General features: G+C 38.9%; 1 protein-coding gene across 5 annotated transcripts; it reads left to right on the forward strand.

Annotated features, from left to right (window-relative positions):
* The first annotated feature begins 3 nt into the window (after nucleotides 1-3).
* pld2 (phospholipase D2) lies at nucleotides 4-20,819 on the forward strand. Of its 5 annotated transcripts, none has more exons than XM_026181663.2 (25): nucleotides 4-555; nucleotides 4,555-4,715; nucleotides 4,803-4,930; nucleotides 5,757-5,771; nucleotides 6,485-6,627; nucleotides 6,773-6,866; nucleotides 6,972-7,037; nucleotides 7,893-7,951; nucleotides 8,047-8,292; nucleotides 8,397-8,540; nucleotides 8,626-8,709; nucleotides 8,850-8,928; nucleotides 9,056-9,166; nucleotides 9,284-9,460; nucleotides 9,547-9,703; nucleotides 9,829-9,947; nucleotides 10,373-10,486; nucleotides 13,427-13,531; nucleotides 13,881-13,969; nucleotides 14,853-14,966; nucleotides 15,481-15,527; nucleotides 15,708-15,842; nucleotides 17,552-17,705; nucleotides 17,933-18,050; nucleotides 18,165-20,819. In XM_026181663.2, the coding sequence occupies exons 2-25, from the start codon at nucleotides 4,583-4,585 to the stop codon at nucleotides 18,387-18,389; spliced, it is 2,856 nt and encodes a 951-aa protein (XP_026037448.1). In that variant the 5' UTR covers nucleotides 4-555; nucleotides 4,555-4,582; the 3' UTR covers nucleotides 18,390-20,819. The 5 variants fall into 5 exon arrangements, with proteins under 5 accessions (XP_026037448.1, XP_026037446.1, XP_026037450.1 ...); XM_026181661.2 differs by having other exon boundaries at nucleotides 4-222; XM_026181665.2 differs by lacking the exon at nucleotides 4-555 and adding an exon at nucleotides 907-1,498.
* Nucleotides 20,820-21,475: the final 656 nt, after the last annotated feature.

The raw sequence follows: 21,475 nt of genomic DNA on the forward strand, positions 1-21,475 counted from the left end.
TTGACTGTTGTGTGACTGATAGACTGCTGTTTAAAAATCCAGTCAGACTTGTGGTTGAACGCCTCCATGTGGTGGAAAGTTGCACTAGGGATACTTTGTTAATAGCGCCACCTCACACCAGTTTTTGGAGTTGTCTTTGATTTTCCCGAAAACATCAACCTGTCACATCACTGTTTAAACCAAGATTGTAAAAAAAGAAAAGAAAAAAATCAAACTCAAAAGGTAAAAACCAAACCTTTCACGCCTGTGTTTTTAATATCAAGTCCTAGAAGTATGTTTGCTTTAGATACAGCAAGTCTAAAGTTCAGCTGTTACATTGTTACTGTTTTCTCTCAGCGTGTGCAACTTCAGCTACAGGCTAGGCATGTGTGCTGTCATCTAAAACCTGTACCTGTTTCGAAAACCAGTCCGGAAAGTCTTTTTAGTCATTTCAATTATTTCTCCAACCTGTCAGGCGGGGCTGTGGCTGAGGAAGCTGGTTTATGGTTAACATGCAAACAACTCTCCAGATTTCGCTCACTTTGCATGGGCGTGAGTCATCAACTCTTTTTTTAGGTACTAGCAATATGAAAATGCCATACCTCTGTTCGTTTAATCTAATAATGCACGGTTTATCTTCGAAAATAGGAATACAGATAAAACTAGAATGAAAGTTAAATCTGGTTGATTTTAGTTGATGCTCACGTAACATGTACTTCCGGTGTCCCACTTCAACGTTAAAGTTTGTACAGTTTTTTATTCTAAATAAAACTGTACAAAACACATTGTTGGTTTGTCCTAAAAACGCGTTTTAGATGTAAATTTTGGTATCTCGTCGGATAAAATAAAATATATATATATAATCGGAAGTCTCCTGATACCTTACGTGATTCTCATGAAAATGGCATACGTGCCGCCTACTCCCTTCTCGTGTATCTGAATTCCTGCATATATGTTTCCTGACAAGTATGAAATCGGGACTTGTGTTCGTGTTTGATAATTGTGGCAGTCCACACGTCAGTAACGTGAACTAAGTCCATGAATGCGCCTGCTATGTACACAGCCGCAGGTACCGGAGGGGGAGGAAGTCATTGTTTGTTTTGTGTCAAAATTCCGAACATCACCGGGCTCTTTTCCATATAAGAATAAAAAGGGACATAGTATGATTTACCTAATAACAGTGGCAAAGCAGCAGAAACCATTTCCACGTTATCTTTTCCCTCACGCTGTCCCATCGGACAGCCAGTAATAATGTGGGTGGGACTAAAGCGTGCATCACCCACGGTTAACACTGATGAACTCTTCTCTGATACTCCGGTTGGGCTACAATGAAACATTTTTGTTACTTTGAATGACTCTTTAAGCTCTTCGCCCTGAGTGTGGAGCCGCCGTGAGCCGATCCGTGGCTCGAACTTAGCTGACAGTAAGTATTTTTTCAGGCCTATGTCGGACTTCTATTTCCACCCGCTGTGTTGTCGCAGTACTGACGAGTGCGGATTGTCCAGCTGCAAACTCGCAGGTAGAGATAAGGAATACGGCGATCCTATTAGTGCCGCGCTTAAATCTATGTTTTGTTTCCAACAGATGTCTTTATATGGGAAGTTTTTTTTTTTTAAACTACACCGAGTCTCTTTGTGGATTGTGGCTGTAGTAGGGAAACAGGGAAAGGGTGGAGACGCCAAAACTTAGCCTTCAGCTTTTCCAGCCTGGAGTCTTAAGTAGACTTTGCTGCTTATAGATGCTTTGTCTTTGGCGAAAAAAATTAAAAAGTGATTTTCGTTAGTGTAGATTAGGGTGTGTGCTTAAGAAAACTCCATCAGATGTTTGTTTTATTTCTCTCTTTGTCTTTCTTTAAGACGTTTTTTTAAACACTGACTTTTTGCCCTAACGCTTTAAAAACGTGATCAGGCGGACTATTCTTAGCCACAGCACAGTTTTGGGGGAAAATGCTGATGGTAAGCAAGTGTTGACTCAGCGCTGTTGTTTCAGTCATCAAGTTGATGACTAACAATTGTCTTCTGTCACTTGGTTGCACGTTTTAGAGTCGGTCCGTAGATTTCCCATACAAATTCATTTTAAAAATCATGTATGCAAAGCACAACTTCCCCTTAATCAAGGGAAGACCATTTTTTAAATAGGTCAGCTGATGTTCAGGCTGAAGAGCTGATGAATGATGTTTAAAAGAAAAAGAAAATATGATGGGTATGCAAACAGCTTAAAAAACGGAGGGGGAAGGTTGCAGGTGAAGGATTGTCAGAGGTACACTGCTGCACCTGTACACGCACCCAGCTGTGATGTCAGATTGTACATCATCATTGCAGGGTGTGCCATCCTTATCTAGTTGAGGCCATCAGTGAAAACTGCATGGAATTAAGCTGCTATGTGAAGTGTGATTGTTTTGCTGATCGTCTCCTAACATTTCCCTTCCCTTGCCAGGTGTCATTGTTTGAGATAACCACTGGGAGTCAGCAAAGTCAGGAATCTCCTTATTTATCCCTTTATCCATAGATTTTCTTCCACTTATCCATTCAATTTCTGGAAGCTGGAGCCTATTTCAGCTGTCACAGGGCAAAAGGCAGGGTGCAGGTAGTCAGTCTGTCACAGGGCCGACACAGAGAGACAGACAGCCATTCATAGAGAAATTCACACATAACCGCAGTGACTGCATGCCTTTGGGCTGCGCGATGAAGCTGGAGTACCCATGGAGAACATACAAACTCCACACAGAAAGGCTCCAACTAGATGGTGGATTTGAACTCACCTCCTGCCTTTTCATTATCCAAACAAACACAAAATATGTTTTGAATTCAACACAGCACTGCTATCAGTGTGTTTGATAGTATTTGTAATTGCTCCAGAGTCGGTACTGCTGAGAGATAAAAGTCATCCATTGCACCCCACACATACACACAAACAAAGCCACATTGTTCTTGACACATAGCGTGTGTGTTTAAAGGATTGCGATCATTGGACTCTTGCTAATAGCTTACTTCTCAGCCAGTCACAGCATTCCAATTTGATTAGTCTCATGTTTTATAAAACACAGTGTGGGTATAGTGTAGTATTTACCGTGAAAGTAACCTGAGCAAACAGTGTAGGTAAAGTTTGACTCAGACATGCAAAATGCAGGGAAATCACGTTAAGTCAACACTTAACACTTTAGTCCTTCAAAATGTAAACAGATAACAGCAGCTAGTTGGGTTTGGTACTTAATGAGAAATATCTGTTTTGGTTTAGTTTTTATCATGTTTATCTCTGTATTGTGCGTCTTGCTTGCTTAGGGACAAGTGTGAGCAAGTCTTTCATACGAAAGTATAACACCTAAAAGTGTGTGGAAACACCAAAGATCTCACATGTGAGTGTCTTAAAAAGATCCAGCTCCATAAGTGGAAATAACCAAAAAAAGTCAAAAGTATAAATTGAAATAGCCGAAATTGAGTATGGCCTTAGTGTGGAGATTTTTTTCCACAGCAATTAAAATGTCACTTGTGCTTTCTTGGGAAGCAAAGGTGGGGAAGATCCATCCTAATGGAATTAATATCTAAACCAGATTGTTGTCAAGACAAAAAAGCTTATACGAATACAACATATACGCAGTGGTGATCTATATTTAAAAAAACCTGGCTGTACAGATGACACATTTGGGATGAATACACTGTGCAAATGTGCAGATCTCTTCAACAGCAGTGCTTTTGATTCATTACATGAGCAAAAAGTGGAAAGAAATCTTGGCCACAAAGTGCTGATTATTAAGCTCATCTGTCACATTTCCTTTTGTTTTCACTCTTAGTCTCCTTATTAGTAGATGCTAGTTTACGCCCGACACAGTAATTGTGACGGGATCTTCAATTATTATTCTTCCTGAACCTGTTTTTGCTACACATGATCCTGTGTAGCTTGTAGTGGAAGTGGAAAGTCACGTTTCTGATAAAAAGAATGCAGACGCAGATCATGCTTCTTTCTTTCTTACCCTTGTTTCAAACTCTCTCTCCTTAACAGAGACAGGCTCCCTCCCTCTTTTTTCTTAAGCCTCGTTTTCCAGGAAACATTCAGCTATTCTACATTTACCAACATGCAACACAAAGGGTTTCACACACCCTTTTTTTTCACCAGTAACCTTGTCCTAAACTTCTCATATGTTTTGACATAAACGACTTGCCTAGCAGGTCGCTGCTGACAAACATTTCCAGTTTACTTTCTATTTTCATGCAAGTGATATCTAAAGCAGTCTGTTTTTACAGAAGTGATAATGGTGGTTGTCCTTGAATTCCCCCTGTTGAGCAATCATGATATGTCATCATTATTGAGCATTAGATTCACTTCAAGGTCATGATCACACTGACGGATTTTGCTAAGCATCAAACACTTAAACTGCATCTCTCTGTCTGTTTTAAAGCTGACATGTTTGTGGTTACAGGTCTGTATTATTGCCTTTATTACTACTTTTCCTACAGAAAATCTGAAGTCAGATACTCTTGCTTTAAAATCCGATTTTGCTATGATCTATATCACGAGAAAGGCCACAGTTTCACATGTCTTTGATCTCTGGACTGTTTTCTTTTGTCTTCTCACCAGGGCATTTGATCATTTGTGCAACAGAGCTATGGCCAGTCCAGAGGACGTGATCGAGCCGTTGGCAGAGAGCGCAGCTGCCCAAAGCCTTAATAGACGACGCTTCTCACACGACTGCCACGATTTGACTAAAGACGAGCTAGATGGCCTCATGTCGCGCAGTGGTGAGAAACGACGAAAATGAATTTAGTTTAAGATAGAAGCTCCCAGAAAACCATTTTTCTTGATTGCTTCAATTTTTCAAATCGCAGAAGGACGTCCTTTCATCGTGGTGCATCGTCTTTCCGAAATAGAAGATAAGGGTATACCTTATTTCATCCCTGATGTTCCTGTTAAATGCAGACTGGACAACACAGAGAAGCACACTACACGCTCAAGGGTACCTCCATAAACTTACAAAAATACCCTTTACATTTTTTTCTTTTTGGGATACTAATGAATCTTTATAGAAAGCTCTTGATGGGCCCAAAGTGAAAACACACACACTTATGCTTAATAAGTAACTCTTTACAACTGTGTAACAACAGACAATCCCATTTTCGATTTTGACTCAGGACATGCCAGGGATAAATTTGACTACTTTGCCATGACGTTAAGTCATAGTGAAGCGAAAGGAGCGATAAAATTACAAAAGAAAACTTTATTGCTACTGAGCAGGCTGTTTCAGGGTTTTACAGTGTGCTGTCACTTTGGCCATAAAGGGATCAACATGGCCAGCAGCAATGCTCAGTGGTGCTTAAATGATGCTCACTTGGTAGTACGGGGCTCAAAGTGTGACAAGAAAATACCCCCCCATTCCATTACACCACTACCACCAGCAGCCTGAACCATGGATGCAAGGCACCAGAGACAACAACCATGCCACGTTCAAAGTCATTTAAATCAAATTTCTTTCGCATTCAAAATGATTAACAGCAGAATTTCATTTGTGGTGAATTTTATTATGACTGTTGTTGAATGAGTCCTAAAGATAATATTTAAGTGATCTGAAACCAACCATATGACCATGAAACAGTCAGTCACATTTATTTCTACATAGTCATTTATATTAAAAAGCAGAAGTTCATGGGTATCTTAACAAGTACTGATCTTCATGTCACTTTATTTGTAAGTTAACTCCTGAGTTTTAGTTGGATGGCTCAGTCAGTTTGCATATACTTTCCATATTCTGGTATCCACATTCTCTGATTTTCTTTCTCCCACAGTCCAGAACGGTGAATGTAAGTAGAATTAGAAACTTGTTTCTACGTGTTTTAATCCAATCCACATGCTAAATGTCTTGCCTGATTTGCTTATATCCTCCGGAAACCCAAACTTTTTTTTTAATGCATTTTTAATCTTAGCTATTTGGGATTAGCTGATTATAAAAACTGTCTGCATGTGGAAACAGTGGGTTTATTTTACAACACAGTAAAGTATTTTCAGTGGGAGAAAGTGACTTCTTCACTGTCCAGATGAACAGAATCAACTTTTTGGGGTCATTCTTTTTTATTTTTACAAAGTGTAAAACACTTTATTGAGTAGAATGAAGTAGAACGTGCGTAAAAGCCTAAATGTAATTTCTCCATATGAGGACATAGGTTCTCAGGAGGATATGAAACAAAAAAAACCTTTACGCTACTTCCTGGTTCATCTTTGATCTGCAGCACTTACAAAATGGCAATTAAAAAAGGACTTTGGGTGTCTTAACTCTTATCTTCCAAGTAAGTGATTTAGAGATAAATTCATCTGTCTATTCAAATTGTGGCTTTCTTTCTTACTGGGAACTACGTTAAAGCTGTGGCTGGCAAAACACAGTCCAGTTGCTATGAAAACAAGAGCTAATAAGAAAAATTCTATTCCATTCAAATCACTCAAATTTTTGCCATTTGGTGGTTCCCCTTTTTCACCACCACACTTGTGTTTTTGTATGATATCAATGATGTCCCTCCAGGTTAGTATTGGGACCCTGTATACATTGCATCTAACACATGGCCAGTTCCACTGGACTATAAAGAGGAAGTACAAGAACTTTCAGGAGGTGCATCGCGACCTTTACAAGCACAAGATGATGCTTCATTTACTGCCTATTGGAAGGTTGGTGTGCTGATCGATTTAACTGTGCAACTTGTCCTTTCTCTCTTAATGCAGTTGAAATCTGAGTAATTGTTTGTTTTGAGCTTTTTTTATGGCAGTTCTCTCAAGCGCAGAATGTTTTTGAATATTCAAATTTTCCTCAAAGATTTGCAAAGGAGAGGCAGCAGCTGAGAAATATGTCGGAGGAAATGCCCAGCCTACATGGGACTGAGCGGGCCAGAAGAACCTCCAGCAAAGTGGTATATAAATCAGTCTTCCACACACTGAACATATTTTGAAGCATCACATAATTTTACAAGTAGCAGCTGGTAAGTAAATTGTAAATATGTGCTCTTCTAATGCAGAAATACCTTGAGGAGTACCTGAATTGTCTACTGGAGAACACATTCTGTAAAAATGATAGCAGCATGGTAAGCATGGGTGAATAATATATACACTACATTGCAAAAGTTTTAAATCAGCCCTCTGTATATTTTGCTTCCAAGGACCCAGACCTTTTCAAGATATTCTTTAAAAATGGCTGATTTTTCATACATTTTCAGTCCTAGTACCTGACTATTTTTAGAGAAATGTCTTTTTGTTTGTTAAGACACTTAACGCATACCTATTCATCATTCAAGTACATCATTCAAGTACAAAAGATGCACCTAACCCAAGGAATGAACCAGTGTTGTCTACACTTAACAGACAACTTAACAAAGAATCGGTTTTAAATTGTGTCAGGCAGCCTGTCATAAAAACACATAATTTAACCCACTTTCATAAAATGAATCTACCAAAAATGCAAAAGATAACATAGTCTTACAAGAATGAAATGATGTTTTTGTAACAACAAAATGATTCCCACAAAGCTATTAGTCTAAAACTTGGCACGAACACAGAAAAATTCTTTCACATTTTGATTCACCATACAATACCCATCTAGAAAGCCTCTAATTGGCAACAGGTTTATGCCAATGCAGCAAAGGATACGTGGATAGAAAAACCCACAGTGGAACACTCTCAGTCATGAGTTGGACAAAATATGACCAAATATTGACTTTGAAGCTTGTTAGAATTGTACAGTACCTGATTTTCTTGATTTTTATACTGTACTCCCATGTATGTTTGGACATTTTTAAATAAATTGTTGCACCTATTTCTAATGTTTCTAGCAAAATACAAAGAAAAGGGAAGTGGCTCAAGACTTTTCATTGTACCATCTCGACATACAAAGTAAATCTCAAGTAAAATGACTGCATTTTGAGTTATATTTTGTTTTGCAGCTGGAGTTCCTCTCCATCAGTCCCCTCTCCTTTGTCTCTGATCTTGGACCCAAGGGCTTGTAAGCAAAACACTGAGCTCATGTATTTTAGTGGGTTGGGAGTGAATAAGGGTATGGCAGGTGTTCATTGCATAATATGTCTGATCTTGACTCAGGGAGGGATATATCTTGAAGAGGTCAGGGGGTCACCGAATCCTAGGCCTGAACTGTATAGGCCATCATCAGATCTGCTTCCGCTGGTCACGCCGCTGGCTGGTGGTGAAAGACTCTTTCCTGTTGTACATGAAACGAGATAGTGGCAGCATCGACTTTGTGCTGCTGTTTGATCCAGAGTTCAAAACAAAAGTGGGTCGTGCTGACACAGGCACCAAATATGGAGTGTGCTTTGAGAACTTTAATCGGTAGGTCAGCTTTGTCTTTGTGTATTATATGTACTGAGTTTTGCGTGTTTTTGCTGTGTTTGTGATGCACGTATTGCCTTTGTGCTTTTAATCCTTTTAATCAGGAATTTGATTATCAAGTGCAACGGCTATAGGCAAAGTCAATGGTGGAATTCTGAAATCAAGCATCTGGCAGAAACATGTGACTTTCTCAAAACGCAACGCTTCGAAGGATTCGCTCCACCGAGGGAGAACACGCTCACTAAATGGTCAGTTATGTAGTCTGGCTCATATTTGTAATAATTCCAATAATCTTTTAGGATTTGTCCTCAATTTACCTTTCATTATTTGAAGGTATGTGAATGGAAGTGGTTACTTCGCTGACCTGGCTGATGCTCTCGAACAAGCCAAGGAGGAGATTTTCATCACAGATTGGTGGTAGGTGTCAAAAATGTCTGGATTTGCTGATCAAAATCTTTATGTAACTATAATTTTTCAATATTTTAGTTAAACCTGGAAACGTATTCTGTGTGTGTGTGCGCGTTTTTTTGTTTTTTTTTTTTGGGCTTTTTTCACAGGCTCAGTCCTGAAGTCTTCCTAAAGAGACCAGCAACTAACTACTACTGGCGGCTCGATGAGATCCTCAAACGCAAAGCAGTAGGGAGTCTCTCTGTCTTGTTTTTGTTGCCATCTTGTTTTTTTTTTCTTCTTCTTTTTCAAAATGTATATAATTTGTAGAGTTTTTTTTTAAATAACATTACTTTAAATGAACCTGTTTCTGCAGGAAATGGGAGTCAAAGTGTGTGTACTGCTGTACAAAGAGGTAGAGATGGCACTTGGCATCAATAGTGAGCACAGCAAGAGGACTCTAATGAATATGCACCCAAACATCAAGGTCTTTCACTTCTCTGCACAATGTCTTGTAGAGTAGTAGGAGAGGAGGGACACAAATAACTGTCAAAAGAGCCCTGAATGCACATTTTAACACCAGTTTTACCCACTGATCCGTCAGGTGATGCGGCATCCTGACCACGTGTCTTCTGTGGTGTTTCTGTGGGCTCACCATGAGAAGATGGTGGCCATTGACCAAACAGTAGCCTTTGTAGGGGGGCTTGACCTGGCTTTTGGGAGATGGGATGACAGCCAGCATCACCTAACTGACCTTGGTTTGACAGAGACGACCGACGGGGTAACTGAAGGCGAAACGAGGAACGATGTAGATGTAAGAATGTACTGTGAACCGTACAGACTGTAATGGATGACTCTGTTATCCAGGGCAATGGTATGGCTGGTGGCTCTAAAACATCTGAGCCAGATAAGCAAGGAGAGCAGGACCCACATGATTTGACTGGTAACACTAAACTGTGGCTTGGCAAAGATTACAATAACTTTATCAAGAGAGACTGGGTCCAGCTGGATAGACCATTTGAAGGTACTCTATCTAAATTTCTTTCAGCAGCTCATGCACACACATACACTGACAATGCCTGAACAGAGAGATGAAAGACTTGTTTTGGGTTTTTTTTGCTTCCTTTCCCCCCTCTTTTATCTTGTCAGATAACATTGATCGTACTACAGTTCCTCGCATGCCGTGGCGTGACCTGTCTGCAGCTTTTCATGGCAAAGCTGCCAGGGATGTAGCCCGCCACTTCATCCAGCGCTGGAATTTTACCAAGGTCAGACACAAAAGAAAGCTGTGTTAAACAGCAATAGTTTTAACATTGATCTTTAAATATCTATATGTATATTGTAAACATCACTTTTGCTTTACAAATGAGTCTATAGGTGTACAAGCTACAGGTTGGTTTAACATTTATACTATAAATATCCAAAGTTGTGAAACTGAAACATTGGATTGAAAATAGGTGATCTTTACTAAAACAGAGCTTAAAATAATCAGACTCCTGTATTACTGACTTGGACCTTGTATCCTGTGTGGTAATATGACTCATACAGTAAGTCCTAAAAAAAACAAAAACATCCCCAACCCTCATGTTTCCATTAGAAGTATTGCTTAAAAACCTTTAAGCAATGCTTTGGAAACATGAGTAACAGGAAAGTGACAAAACTGAAATTGATTCATTTTTTCTGTCCTCTTCAGATCTTCAAAATCAAGTACAAAGACGACTTCTACCCTTACCTACTCCCCAAGTCTCATTCCACTGCTGACTCTCTGCCATTCACTGTGCCTGGGTCCAAGAAAGCCAAAGTGCAGGTATGTATATTCACACACAGACTCAAGATGACGTCAACATCTGTGTAAATATAAAATTTTTAAAGTTCTAGTCTTTTTGCTCACAGATAGGCCCACATATGTGCTACTGTGGTCAGGGTATGTTTTAGGTGCTTTAAGATTAAACAGTTCCAGGAATTCCCTGTGGGTAACTACCCACTTCCATGGCCCTCTGAGAACTATATTTTTTTCCAATTTGCTTAAATCACCAGTAGTAACACTAATGTGATGCGTTAGCCAGCTGGTAATTTGCAGAGCCACAACAACAGCAACATGCTGGTGGACTCTGTATCTGGAGCTGTTTGCTTGTTGTGTGTTCCAGGTTGCTGACAACAGCACAGATGTGCAAATTCATATTATGCAAATTAAATTGTGAATTTTGTGGGCTTTAAAGTAAAACAACATATCATTTTGGTCAACATGACCATTTTCTTTATATGCTGTCAATTATACAAGGAGCAAGTAATCTTAAACAGGTTAGTGGCTCTAACTCTTTCACTGTGCCTCCCACAGCTGCTGAGTATAGTTTCCAAAAGCATGAACAAATCAATCAATCATTAGTGCCCAGCATATTCTCATCTATTGCCAAGGATAGCACGCAGGAAAACATACTGGAACCACTTTGGTTGTTGTGGTCCTTTAACTTTGTTGTAATCCAAATTTAATTGATTATAATCACTTAATAAAGCCTAGACTTTTCCATTTGAGAGGAATGTGTTGTTTACACGGGCAGTGTTAAAATCCTTCTTTAATGACTCTGCTTATGTTTACATAGGTTTTTCAGATCTTTCCTGCAGTCCAAAGAGCACCTTTTTAGCCCTTTCATACATTGTCGTCAAAACACTGACAGGTTAAGATGTGAGCCTTCGTGCATATGATGTGACATTAGCATGCTAGATACATTATATAAGTATTTATTATTATATTATTATATAATAGTTTTATTCATCACTGCTTACATATTTGCTGCAGAACTGTAGCTGGTTGTAAAACTTTCCACAGTTCTGTTTCAGCAGTTCAGTCATGTGCAAAAGAAAGTGTAACCCCTTTCATTTCTAATGTTTTATGTAACAAGAGAAACCTCATCATTGCACAGTTATTTAAATGCAATCTCAGATGAACTTCAAAACATGACTTATTACCCTGTCATTATTTAGTGAACAAAAATGAAGCCAAAATGAAAAGCAGTGTGTGAAAAACTTAGTACAATCTTACTGCTTCCATAGGAATTACGAGGGTAAGTAGCAGCCAGGTGCTGCTAATCAAGTGCACTTCATTAACTAATCATCAGTAAGTGTGAGCACCTCCAGTAGAGAAGCAAGTTGTTGCTGCCTATCAATCTGGGAAGGTTTTTAAGGTCATTTCCTTACAATCTGAAGTCCATGTTTGTACAGTGACAAAGATTATTCACAAGTGGAAAATATTAAAGATAGCCCCCAATCTTCCCAGGAGTGGATGTCCCAGCAAATTCCCTCCAGTGTCCGAGTGTGCAGACTCTACAGATTTAGCATAAACCAGACACGGCAGATCAGACCACACACCTCATACTGTCACACCTCACTGTCATGCATGGTGGTGGTGCGGTGATTATTTGGGCAGGCTAGCTTGAACCAGATAATTTTTTTTATTCTGTCTGATATGTAAAACCTTAGAACTAAAAGAGTCTGTACTTTCATTTGCACAGGACTGTAGGCTTCACACTAGAGCTTGATAGAAACTGGGTTCTCCTACACAGAAGGTCAACCTTGGATACGGGAAAACACAAAGACTTTGCCTCTAGCTGCCAGTGCTCATATGAAAGACTTTTTGTGTCACACAGCTCCAAGCTATAATGACATGGTGTAAAGAGAGCTTTCAACATCACTGTTAAGACGGCAAGAAGAATTGAAAACATGTAGAGTGCACATTAATGAAACGTTGCTGTTGGTCATATGTATACTGTATTCTTATTGAATAATTATTTAAGACCTTAATTGCTGTAAACAAGCCAAGAATGAAAGACCTCTACTGACTTTTACATGAATTTATTCTTTTGTGCTGCCAGGTCAGATCTTACAGAGGAAATCAGATGGGTATTTCTGTGCTACAACAAAGAGACACTGTTCTAGTGTTGGAAATGCAGCTATTCAGTATTTGCTGGGTTGTTTTTTTTTTTGTGCTATGGCAGATGGTGGAACAAAAGTAAAGCCTGTAGAACAAAACTACTTCCAACATATTTATCCTGTTTAGTAAAGCCAGAGAAAACAAATGCAATGCCAAGGACAGAGTGGGATTACAAGTGGCAGTATCTCATTTGCAACAGGCTTCATAGGATCTATGGTCCAGAGAGACACCAGCATAAGCAGCACAACTAGCAGATATCCCCTTAACAGAATAATAAAATAATAATATATTGCTAAAGATGGTGCGTTAGCAACTTTGTGAAGATGCTTGTTTTGTTAGAATAATTCAAAAACAAGATGACAATATGTTAGAACTGTATTTAATCAGTATTTTTAGCCAGTGTTACATGCTGCAGTTAAAACCGCTCAATCAGTGAGTGTCCAGTAACAGATACTTCTATTGTGGATGGTGGCCTGTAACCATAACCCTTGCTCCCCATTATGTTGTAGCTTTCCTATCAGGTTCTGTAGCTGCTTTATTCAGGTTTCAGGCTCATTGCCTCAGATTACACAATCTGTCTTCAAACTTTAAGAGGTGCGCTCCCTTTTTGTGCATCTGCTCCATTTCTTCTGTTAAGTATCCTATTAAAATTCATAGAAATGGGCGAATTTACATGTCCATGGTAATATGATATGTAAGTGTGATTGCAATGGTGAATATCCACAGTAATAGTAAAATGACACCATTGAAAAGAGATAAAATATATGCATGATTTATAAGTATATCCAGTGCTAAGTTGAATTTTTGGGGTTTTCTCAGGTGCTGCGCTCTGCTGATCGTTGGTCAACTGGAACCTGTGAGAGCTCAATCCATAACGCCTACATCGACACCATCAACAAGAGTGAACACTACATCTACATCGAGGTAATTAAGATTAACATTGTAGCACTTTACAGATAAATGTACATCTTTAAGCAGGCAGTGTGTCATCCTGTCTAAACCATATTAAGGCTCGCTGTGCCTTAATATGGTTTAGACAGCAGTGATACAGTCAGGGCTCCCATTGGGACAAAATTGTCACCGTAATCGCAAATATGTTGCCCAAGAATAGGCTCTGATTTGGAAAAAACAAATCTGTTTACCAGCATGCCTACTGTAATGACTTTTCCTGAATCTGAGTATATCCAAAGCCCACTTCCTTCATTGCCAGCTACCTGCTAGCTTTGGCCCTCACCTCATACTGAGCCACCATCTGCCTTGCCTCTGCCCTTAGAACCAGTTCTTCATCAGCTGTTCCGACCAGAAGACTGTCCATAATGGCATTGGTGATGCAATCGTGAATCGAATTCTGCGTGCCTACAGGTATGATTTGAGTGTGTTGGTTTTCTAATATTTGTCTATTGTCTTTCGGAAGGGCTGTGTACAAAATGCATTCATTAAATATGTTTTGTACCAGATTTAGCTACTAGCTAATTTCCATCTGCAGTCCCTGGGCAATTTAAGAAGCAGAAGTAGCTGAATTCTATCAGCTCAGACACACATACAACGGTTACAAGTGTTTCTTACTTGTTGGCCAGCAGCATCCCATGAAGGAGCAGTGGCCATCTTCAGCTAAGATGCTCATTTTTAACTTGTAACGGCTGTCAATCATTAGTGTATGCCCTGCCCATGCCTCGCCCACTTGACACATGCCCACAACACAAAATCAGGGTCAAAAGTTTGACAAATGAAAAAAAGCGGGGGAAAAGGCCCGAAACTGAAAAAACAAATTAATTTGTAACAGAAAATAAAATTTGAAGCTGAAAAAAATGAAACTAAAAAAAAAAGTCATTTCCATGAAAACAAATTATTTATTCAAATTATTTTTATATCAAAAAGAATTTCAACTTCAAATCACCTTTTTGAAATGAGTAAAACTTTTGACCATGATTTAGCTCCATACTTTGTAATTCAGCAGAAACTCGCTCAGGTCCTTGCATGCCATCAGATTTATCTTGTGTTTTTTTTTCCATGTTGCATTGAAATGTTTAGAAAAGCTGTGGCTTTAAAACAGCAGTTTGTGAAAGAAGTTAAGACAAGACATGTAAGAACAAATGCAAATATCACTGAGCTGGTAAACTGGGGGTACACATTTGAAACAAAATGTTTAGTTCAAAGAAATAACAAAACCAAATAGAAATATACATTAGACCTCATCTTTTATCTGCAGAGTACAATGTACAGTGTTGATGTTGTGTTTTTTCAGAGAAAAGAAGAAGTACAGGGTGTATGTGGTGGTGCCTCTGCTTCCTGGATTTGAAGGAGACATCAGTACAGGAGGTGGAAATGCCATTCAAGCTATTCTGCACTTCACTTACAGGTGAGAGCCTTTTCCGCCCATTAGCACTCTGCACTCAGCCCACACATCAGCAAGCACTACAACTTATGAAAGCCACAGTAAAAACAAGACTTCTCAGCTTCGTCTGGTTTAAAGACATATTTCTGATTGAGCAGAAATGTCACTGATAGAAAATGCATAAGACATGTCAATAAAACTGGTAATGGAAGTTGGGGTAGCTACCATGCATGTAAGGTTTCTATCAATCAACTGGTCCAACTGGAATAGAGCATATCGAGTCATATTACATATTACATTGAGTGATGTTTCTTAATCAGCTTTGTCAGCATGTTGTTATTGCCAGAATGCAGCATGGCCATGTTATGGTTTCACTATCATCCATCACATTTCCAAATCTGCCTTTGATGTTATGCCCAGAAGTGTACTCTCTGTATATGCTCTAGATATTTTTGGGGTTTTTTTTGTGAGATTCCTAAATTATTTCCCCTTATGCTGGCTGGCTTTCTTAATGTAAGGTTTTATTCTGTCATCCTAGGACCATGTGCCGAGGGGAGTTCTCCATCCTGTCAAGACTAAGCGAATGTAAGTTTTTTTTGTCACTTACCTGCTTTGTTAGACCTCGGAAATCAGCCTGACATCAGCCTTTGCTGCCTGGCTAACATGCATCTTTCCTTCCCCTTGAGTTGTTCCTTTAAATTGACTCTACTGGTCTTCACTTCACATCATCTCATGTAAATAATGTGATTCTGCTCTGGCCTGCAGTGAAGGATCAGTGGACAGAGTACATCACACTGTGCGGATTGAGGACGCATGCCCAGCTCTCCGAGTCACCTGTCACAGAGCTCATCTATGTTCACAGCAAGACCCTCATTGCTGATGACCGCTGCTATATCATTGGTGAGTCACCGCTGGGCATTCAAGGATTATAATTCTGACCTTGAGTCATCACAGAGGTTCATGACAAAATGATGATGACATAATGCTGCCTGCAGCTGATATGATTTTTTTTTAATGTGTTTTTGGCTTTCAGTGTAACAATAAAACTGAATCGATACATTTTATATGTAGTTTAGTAGCACCTATAACTGTAGAATACGGATATGAACGAATACAGTCATTTATATATAAAAAGATAAAAAAAATAGGACGACTTAAAAAATGGATGAGTGCAATGACTTTTGAATTCTTTTTTCTTTCTTTCTTTCATTGTTTAGCCTTACACTCTTTAAGATTTTAGGCTTACTCCATATGAATATGCAGATTCACATGCAAGTCTTTGTGGGAGGAACAGAGGGATTGCATTTGCTTAAACGTGCTCTGGAACCCACTAGCTATTGATGACAGTTAGCTTTGTATTACCTTTTAAAAAGATTTATCTGAATTCTTAAAGGTACAGTGAAGTTGTTTTTTGAGTTTGTTGAACAGAAAAACAGAATATTATACTCAACAACATACTTATAAATATTGATTAGTGTGTAAGTACGTTTTCCAACAAACTGATGCATTCTCATAAACGTAATCCATTAAAAATACATAGAAGCGGGCACTAATCGATGGAAGTTAACCATGTTACCCCACCCTCTTGAATACAGTGATTCAGATGAACATCGCCGTCCCGCTTAATCATGTTTTATGTATGTGGGTAGAGACAGCTACATACACAGTACGCCAAAGGTGGAGGAGAAGTGAACTCATAGGTGTGGAGACAAATGTAATTTATGTCTGCACCTTTAGACTCAAGAAGGTATGAAGGGTCATGCGTTTGTTTTATCTCCTGAACTGAAGTCAGTGCTCTAACAAAAAAACACGCTTAAACAATCGTATTTAATGTCGATACTGCTGCAGTTACTTACTGTCAGCAGATCAGACATGTGATCCTCCAATATCTGGAGAGCTGATAATTAGCCAACTAAATGGCAACAACAGCTGGTTATGCTAACATTGTGCTAGCTAATGTTAGACTAGAGTGTCCTAAAGATCACTCTGATAAAGAGTCTGAATACATTTTCACACTGTATGAAAATATCCGAGGTCAAAAATGTTAGAACCACTTCAAAGAAAGTTTCACTAACAGAGGCTAACAGCGGCAAAAAAATCAAAAAAAAAAATCAGGATGTTGTCAACAAATCACCTCCGAATCTCTGTCATTAGACAGATTTGAGCTTTAGAGACTCATGCTGACATATTGAACTCCATTTCCAAAATTTTACAGCCTCCTCCAGAGTAAATAGACGTGAATCCATTGGAGATTTCTCACTATATTCTGTACACCTTATAGGTTGTCGGCTATAGGTTCTATGTATTTTTTTCTTTTGCACTTAATACATGAAGAAAGATAAACAAAATGTTCTAAACAGTCCATGGACCTATTAGATAAAGCAGAACTAGAGAAAAAAAAAGCAGCACTCATTTTAAATAAGGCTAAAACATATATATATATATATATATATATATATATATATATATATATATATATATATATATATATATATATATATATATATATATATATATATATTATTATTATTATTAATTTATTTTTTTACATGAATCATGCTTCTGAATGGACACACTGTAAATGCTTGTACTGTCCGTTTTTGCTCCAGGATCAGCCAACATTAATGACCGTAGCATGCTGGGCTCCCGAGACAGTGAGTTGGCAGTATTTGTGGAAGATGAAGAGAGGGTCCCATCCATCATGGGAGGGGAGGAATACCAGGCAGGACCACTGACACTTGCTCTACGCAAAGAGTGCTTCAGGTCAGGGCAAAAGCCTCTTGATGACTTATTAGCAACTTATAGTCTAATGTAGTTTTGCTACAAGATACAAATGTGAGAGTGAGACCTCTAAGTATATGGGCTTCTTTTTACACACAGACAAGCAAAAATATTTGATCCTGCATGGGAAACCTGTGCAGTTTTGTCATTACTTAACCATATTTTTTTCTGTTATTTGAATATTTTTGGCCTTTTCTTTGCTATACCAGGGTTCTTGTTGGAGCTGCTTCAGACCCCAGTATAAATATTGACGATCCAATCAGTGATGAGTTCTTCTTCTTGGTTTGGAATGACACTGCTAAAACGAATGTTAACATTTATGACAAGGTGTGAATTGACCCAAAAACCTTTTTATATATATATCTAATTGTATCAATATGTATTTTCACTTCTCTCACCGCTCTTTGTTCTTCTTGGCTCTGTGGCCCTACTGTATCACAGGTGTTCAAGTGCCTGCCCTGCAACAGTGTCCATAGCATGCAAGCCCTGAGGGACTATTTAAATGTGGCTCGCCTCTGTGACACAGACCCCGAGCAGGCCAAAGAGGAACTAAAGGCCATCCGAGGAGTGCTGGTCCATTTCCCCTTAAAGTTCCTGTGTAAGGAAAACTTGCTGCCTCCACGGAACACTAAAGAAGGCATGGCTCCTGTAGGGCTGTGGACATAAGCAGCAGCTCAGCCATGTTCAGACCACTACATGACAATGCAACTGCTGCTGTACTGCAACCATCTTTCCTGTTGTCAGCACAGTAAACAGAAGGAGTTACAGCACCAGCACTTGAATGGTGAGAGGCGGAGAGAGGTGTTACCCTTATCAAATTTATTAATGATCCACTTATGATTACTTTGTCTTTTTGATTGACAATGGGCTAATGTGACTGATGTTAGCTACTGACATGCAAATTTTACAATGTCCTGTCTATATTAGGTTGTGCTGACCAATTTGTTTGTGATGTCTGCTTTATAATAGCTTCAGTGTGATCTGATCTGCATGTCTGGCGGCGGTGCAGAGCACAGATAAATGAATGTATGAGTCAGGAGAGGATTGCAAGGTTGTATTAGAAATCAAGCATCTCACATGATCTGGGAACATAGTGTACATTTATTGGTGCACGATTTTTGGGTGGGTGGGTGACTCTCTCTCTCTGTCTCTTTTCTCTCACTCTCTCCCTCTGAGGCTTCACCTCTCACTGCAGTGCCAGAAAATCTGTCAGAACATTTGTGGTTGTTATGGTGACGGATATAAAGAGATGACTGGATTGTAGCTGAAATAAAGACTGGATAGGGCAGAATAGGGAGAGTGCTGATAAGAGGTACAACTTACTAAATCAGGATGGTGCACTGGGAAAAAGGAAGCTAATATTCTGCTAGGGCTGCTGACCATTTCTGGATATATGATCAGGTGGGGAAACTGTGAGAGCGGAAAGAAAAGCAGAACAAGATAATTAAAGGGTGTTAGGTTGATTTCCTGCTAATTGTTGCATTTTTTTAAGTCTCCATGACACCTTAGTGAATTTTTCCCACCATACTGTCGACAGTCCAGAACAGAACATTCCACTGCCCACTTGAGACCACTGAATATCTCAGCTATTTTTATGTTGGGTCCAGCATCTTTCATGTGTACCGTATGTTACATTTGCTCACAGACATAGCCGTTTGTTTAGGTCCACTATTTTTAGCCATAACGCTGACTTGAGTTGTGACGTGATGTCGTTTTCACGTTCTCACTGATTGCCATTTTGGGGCATCACGGGGCTGTTTTTTTGAAATGTCATTCCCTTGAGCTGTGACCAAGCCGTGACTGCTGTTGGGAAGTCTTTAAATGTCTTCTACTGGATACATTTGTAGCATTGCTGGTGAAAATAGACAGGAAACCTTTACCTCTTTTGTGTCATTGCATTGACTGAGATATCATGTAATAATACAGCGGGTAAGGTACAGTATGTGCCTTAGAAAAACAGGAATTGGATTCTAAGGGTTGATGGAAAATCAAAGCGAGGGGGAATGTACATTTTTCTGCAACTGTAGATTTTGCATTCGGGCAAAACTGTAACTCATTTTTCAATATCTGAAGCACTAGGCCAGGTTTTATTACATGCACTTTCATCACAAGTTTTTTACAGCAACAAACAGCAGAAGAGGATAAAGGCCAGTCTGTAAAACTTGTAAATGGGACTCTGTTTTATATTCCTAGCCTTGTGCTAGTGTTATGACTACTGTGTGTGTGTGTGTGTGTGTGTGTTCTGGAAGGGGGTTGAGCCTTTGCACATGTTTCTTTTAAAGAGACCAGATAAAAGATGACCCAGAACAATGCAATGACAGTAAATCACAGTTAAGTGAATAATCCAGACTGTTGTATGAGCTTCTGACACACACCTATGAGTGAAAAACATTACCTTGGCAGTTCCATTGCAAAGCTGTCTGTGAATGGGACAGGTGCCCCATGCGACCAAGTCTACATGAAGTGTCTCACAGGATTGTTGTTCAGTTAAAGCATCTGTGTTTAGAAATATGGATGCTTACCTATGTAAGATATTAAAAGACACTATAAGCCCTTCCATATATATATTTTCTACCCTCTTTCTTGCAGCCCAAAGTGGTTGTCTTAACTGGTGTTCCTTTTAAGTTCTGCAGAAATGCCTGTAATATACCGAAAAGTGACCTTATACGGTTTCTCTCATGAATTTTATTTTTAATAGACCAATAATCAGCATTCCCAAACCACTTTTATGATTTTATTACTCATTGAAATGTGTTTGTATTCATTCCTGAGAGTCACTGTGTGAAACCTTGTCTCTGTAGATCAATGTCATTACCTTATAATTACTAATGTATAGGGTTACTAACACTCAGGGGTAGAGAGCGATGACCAATATTCTTAGTCTTGTTAGTGCAATTATGAGCAACTTGTATTTTATTCTGTTTTTTTTAACATGAACTTGTTTTTTATATCCGAATATCTACTCTGTTTGAAAAATTTACTTTTTTCAGCCTTCTCTTGTATTACTTTTGTAAACATTAGTGCTTTCTTTTTAAAAAGAAAAGACTGCATTCAAACTGGATTTAATATATTTAAAAAATAAAACTTTCAAATGTGTATCAGCATGCATTTCTATTCTGTATAAAATCTTAACGCAACTAAAATGACTGTCTAGACGTGTCTATCACATGGCAAGAGAAACAGAAAAGGGGAAATGTTAATTGTTTATATCTAAACTACTTTTGTCACCATGGAAGCAATATCCTTTGTTAGCTGGATATCCTTTAAGCAAATAGTTACTCTAAGAGAGAGCATGTGCTTTACACAGGAAACTGGTATTCGTGGCATGAAAGCTTAATGTTCACTAAATGACTAATGCATTGTTCAGGTTATTGCCATACAGTCTGTTTTTTTTCTTCTTTTAATAACAGTCAGGTGCTTATCTGGAAAAGCTTTGGAACTGATTCATGCAGTATTGACAAGCACTATAAAGGTGAGCTTGCTCTAATGGAAAACTGACTATAACAATCTCCAATCTGCTGGATGACGCACACATAAAACCAAGACGAGGAGAATATTTGTTAGATGTGGCACTTATTACCAAAATCTGCATTGTTTATTCAGCAGTATTTTAGCCTTAAACGTGTATCCAGTGACCCAGAAGGCCAGAGCAGGACAGGTATGCCTAGGGATGATCTTAGCTGTGCAGCTCAAACAAGACAGAGGCAGCTGCGTAGGCTGAAGTCCACTGTAATTTCGGGTAATTTGTCCCT

The sequence above is a fragment of the Astatotilapia calliptera genome, chromosome 10, assembly GCF_964374335.1.
Source record: "Astatotilapia calliptera chromosome 10, fAstCal68.1, whole genome shotgun sequence".
NCBI lineage: Eukaryota > Metazoa > Chordata > Actinopteri > Cichliformes > Cichlidae > Astatotilapia > Astatotilapia calliptera.

Coding starts and splice junctions, on each gene's coding strand:
- pld2 (XM_026181663.2), top strand. CDS start 4,583: ATGGCCAGTCCAGAGGACGTGATCGAGCCGTTGGCAGAGAGCGCAGCT. Junction 9,461..9,546: donor TGACAGAGACGACCGACGGG/GTAACTGAAGGC, acceptor TCTGTTATCCAG/GGCAATGGTATGGCTGGTGG. Junction 9,704..9,828: donor GCTGGATAGACCATTTGAAG/GTACTCTATCTA, acceptor TTATCTTGTCAG/ATAACATTGATCGTACTACA.